This window comes from Trypanosoma rangeli, assembly GCF_003719475.1.
Source record: "Trypanosoma rangeli strain AM80 chromosome Unknown Tra_15.4_contig_00007, whole genome shotgun sequence".
In the NCBI taxonomy this organism is placed as follows: Eukaryota; Euglenozoa; class Kinetoplastea; order Trypanosomatida; family Trypanosomatidae; genus Trypanosoma; species Trypanosoma rangeli.
This window is the reverse complement of record NW_021705751.1, coordinates 77,545-80,614: the sequence shown is the minus strand read 5'-3', so window position 1 is coordinate 80,614 and position 3,070 is coordinate 77,545. Positions and strand designations below refer to the sequence as shown.

Here is a 3,070-nt window from a genome sequence, read left to right as displayed (position 1 = left end):
GGTAGAGCATTGACCACCGTACTTTTCATCTTTAAAAAAAATAATCATTTTTATCTCTTATCTGCCTGTGTGTTACTTTTTTGTTGTTGGTGCCCCGCGGCGGAGACACGCGTGTGGGACTGGGGTGGGGGGTTAGTGTAGGAATAGGAATGAAGGGCCTTGAGGAGTGGCTCGCGTCCTCTTCGACGTCCGCGTCGTCCGAGGCCTCAAACAACGCAGGCACCGTGAGCGTTCCGCGGGTGCAGGGAGGCCACGGCGGGGAGGTGCCAGGCGTCACGGATGCTCGCGCACGTCATGAGATGCGAGAGCGCATGCGCGGCCTGTTGGGTGATAGTGTGGTGAAGGCTGTCGTGGCGGAAACGAGTGTCGGAGGGGAGCTCTCGGCACCGCAGTCGGTCAGCACCGCCGACAAAAATCGTGCAGAGGGAGGGAACCATACCGGCAGCGATCAGAGTGGTGAAAGACATCAGAACAGCAACGGCAAAAACAGTGGAGATGGGACTAACAGTTATACGCCTCCGTTGTCGTCAGAGTATTGCCGTGTTGAAGTGATGGTTGTCGATCGTGGAACCCAAACAACATCAACTACCGCTTGTCAAACAGACCCTGTGGAGGATTATGCACCCCGCATCGGATACCCACTAACTGCTTGCTGTACTTGTAGCTGCGGAAGGCGGTTCCCTGGGGAACGGATGCTGCGTGAGGAGTACTTGGGGGAGGCGACGCCGGTTCGCTTCAGGGAACAATTAGATATGATAAAGAACTCCATAGACATGTTGATTGCACGCTACAATCTGCCACCGCCTCCGTTGCCTCGTGTATAGTGAGGCGCACGCATTTCTTTTTAAAATACTTTTTTTGTGTTTGTTTTTGCTTTGTCCTCCTTCACCCTTTTACCACTTCGTGTATGTGGGTCTGCGTGTGCGTATGTGTGAATCATTGTTCCACCTTCTTTGCCTTGTTTTTACTGTGGCGTTTTCCTGTATTTATCGCTGCCGTTGTTGGTATCCGGTGCGTTGATAATCAACAGCTGTGCTTGTGTCAACGTCTCACATGCTTTTTTGATGTGTGTGATATCTTGTCTGGTGCGCGTAGAGGATGGAAGAGTTTTACAACAACCCGTTCCGATGTGACCCAGCGATGGATGAGGTGTGCTACGCCAGTGTGCAGTTCCTTTCACCAGAGGCTTTGCCTGTGGGGGCGGAGGGCTTGAAGGACGGCGATTTTTTTCGCGTGTCCTCGGCCCTTCGTTTTCAGTCGCAGCTGAGTGAGGCACTGAGAGCCAACAGCACGCTTCGAAGCACCTATGAGGTTCATATTGAGACACAGCGAAGGGAGATTGACCGCCTTGGTGATGAAAACAACGAGCTTCAGAAAAAGTTGACTAGGATGGAGTCGCAGTTGCGGTCCGTTACTTTAGAGAAGGAGTGTTCAGAAATGGCGTACAAGCGGGAGAGTGAGAAGAACGTGTTATTGGAAGAGAAAGTCAGGGCTTTAGAGAATGAACTGAACTCGGTGGAAAGACGCACACGGGATCTGAGAGCTGCGTTCCGCACATCCCCTCAGCACTCTGACGAGCATGAGAAGCCTTCATCCCGTATCCGCCCCCTCCGTTTACAGCAATCACAGTACAGTGATTATCAGGAGTCAAGAACGTCATCACCGCATAGGAATAACCGTGCTCGATACTCACTGGAAGCTACACACATGGGACCGGAGTGGAGTGCTCGCCATAGTGAACCACAAGAGTGGAGAGCTGCCGAAGGGACGGCAGCGTCCAAGCGATCGGAGACTACGAATAGTATGAAAATGGGATCGGCGAGGAGGGACGCGAATTATTCCGCAAAGGGCACTGCCTATCCCACTCAAAATAATGAGGAAGACCAGTATGCGACTGTGAAAGAGCTAGAGAGGCGCCTGCTGCAGGAAAATCAAGCAAAGGATGAGATAGAAAAACAGCTGCAAAAGATAGAGTGTACAAGAATTCGCACTGGCGCCGAAAGGGCGAAGAAGATTGCATTGGAGAGGAATTTTTTAGCCGCCCAACGAACTGTAGGAGAAATTCGGATGCGGCTTCGGTCGCTTGCCGCATTGGTGCGATAAGCGAGTTGCTTTGCAGCGTGTTTTGTTGTTGACTTACTGCACGGTATGGTACCCGGGCGCTGGGTTTGCCGTTGAGACGAGTGCACCACACCTGTGGTTTCGCTTTAAGGGACATTTTTGTTTTCCTTGCGGCAGCATGCATCTGCTGCATGCTGAAGCTGCGCCCGTTGTTCCAGCGAAAGGGTAGTTGAGAAGTGGGCAGTTATGGAGTGGCTGCTGTCCCCTTTGTTTTTGACATTATAATCTTTTTTCTTTTTTGGCTAATGGGAAACAGTGAATCTGACTCTGGGAGGGGGGGAGGGGGGGAGGGGAATGTTCCTTCTTCGAGACAGAAGGCATATGTATCGGAGGGAAAGGGGAACTTATATAAATCCTGAGAGAATGCATGGAACTTGTATTGCCTGCGTCCACACCTGCAGGGGCGATGCGAAACATAAAAAGGGGTGTAGCTATATATTTCGTGTTTATTGTTGTTTTGTGCTGCGACGGTGGCCACTGATGGTGTTTTTTTTTCTTTGCTTCTGTTACTGCGCTTTTCCCCGACAGTTCTGCGGGCTGGTGGCCCTCGATTTATTCTCTAGGCGCTCTGCAGTCCGGGGGCGGTGCGGCGCGCCCTTTCACCCATCCCTGCTCAACTGAGGAGGGAAGCGTCTGCTTGCTGCATCTGGACAGGAGGATAAACTGACTGAAAGAAAAAGGCAGGCGGACATTTGTGGTGGGGGTGGGGGTTTGGGTGGAATATCGGCGTCACAGCTGCATCCTCGTTGGGGTAGCTGTCTGCTTTGAGGCAAGCAGCGCGATGGAAACAAGGCTACCGTCTTAGAAGGAAATGGGTCAATACCGCATTTACTGTGGAAGAGAACGTCATGGAGATTCTAAAGCGAAGGAAGACAAAGTGGAAAAAAAAAGATGTATCCTGCAATTTTTTTATGTAAAAATGAAGTTTTTACAACTGAGGAACCTCTAG

At 51.2% G+C, this 3,070-nt stretch overlaps 2 protein-coding genes across 2 annotated transcripts, besides 1 other annotated feature; both read left to right on the top strand.

Annotated features, from left to right (window-relative positions):
• Positions 1-149: 149 nt before the first annotated feature.
• Positions 150-824, top strand: TraAM80_00427 (uncharacterized protein; the record flags this gene model as incomplete). Its single annotated transcript, XM_029377506.1, has 1 exon — positions 150-824. The coding sequence occupies one exon, from the start codon at positions 150-152 to the stop codon at positions 822-824; it is 675 nt and encodes a 224-aa protein (XP_029242669.1).
• A 274-nt stretch (positions 825-1,098) lies between these two features.
• Positions 1,099-2,103, top strand: TraAM80_00426 (uncharacterized protein; the record flags this gene model as incomplete). Its single annotated transcript, XM_029377505.1, has 1 exon — positions 1,099-2,103. The coding sequence occupies one exon, from the start codon at positions 1,099-1,101 to the stop codon at positions 2,101-2,103; it is 1,005 nt and encodes a 334-aa protein (XP_029242668.1).
• A 287-nt stretch (positions 2,104-2,390) lies between these two features.
• Positions 2,391-2,414: a microsatellite.
• Between the last annotated feature and the right edge of the window lie 656 nt (positions 2,415-3,070).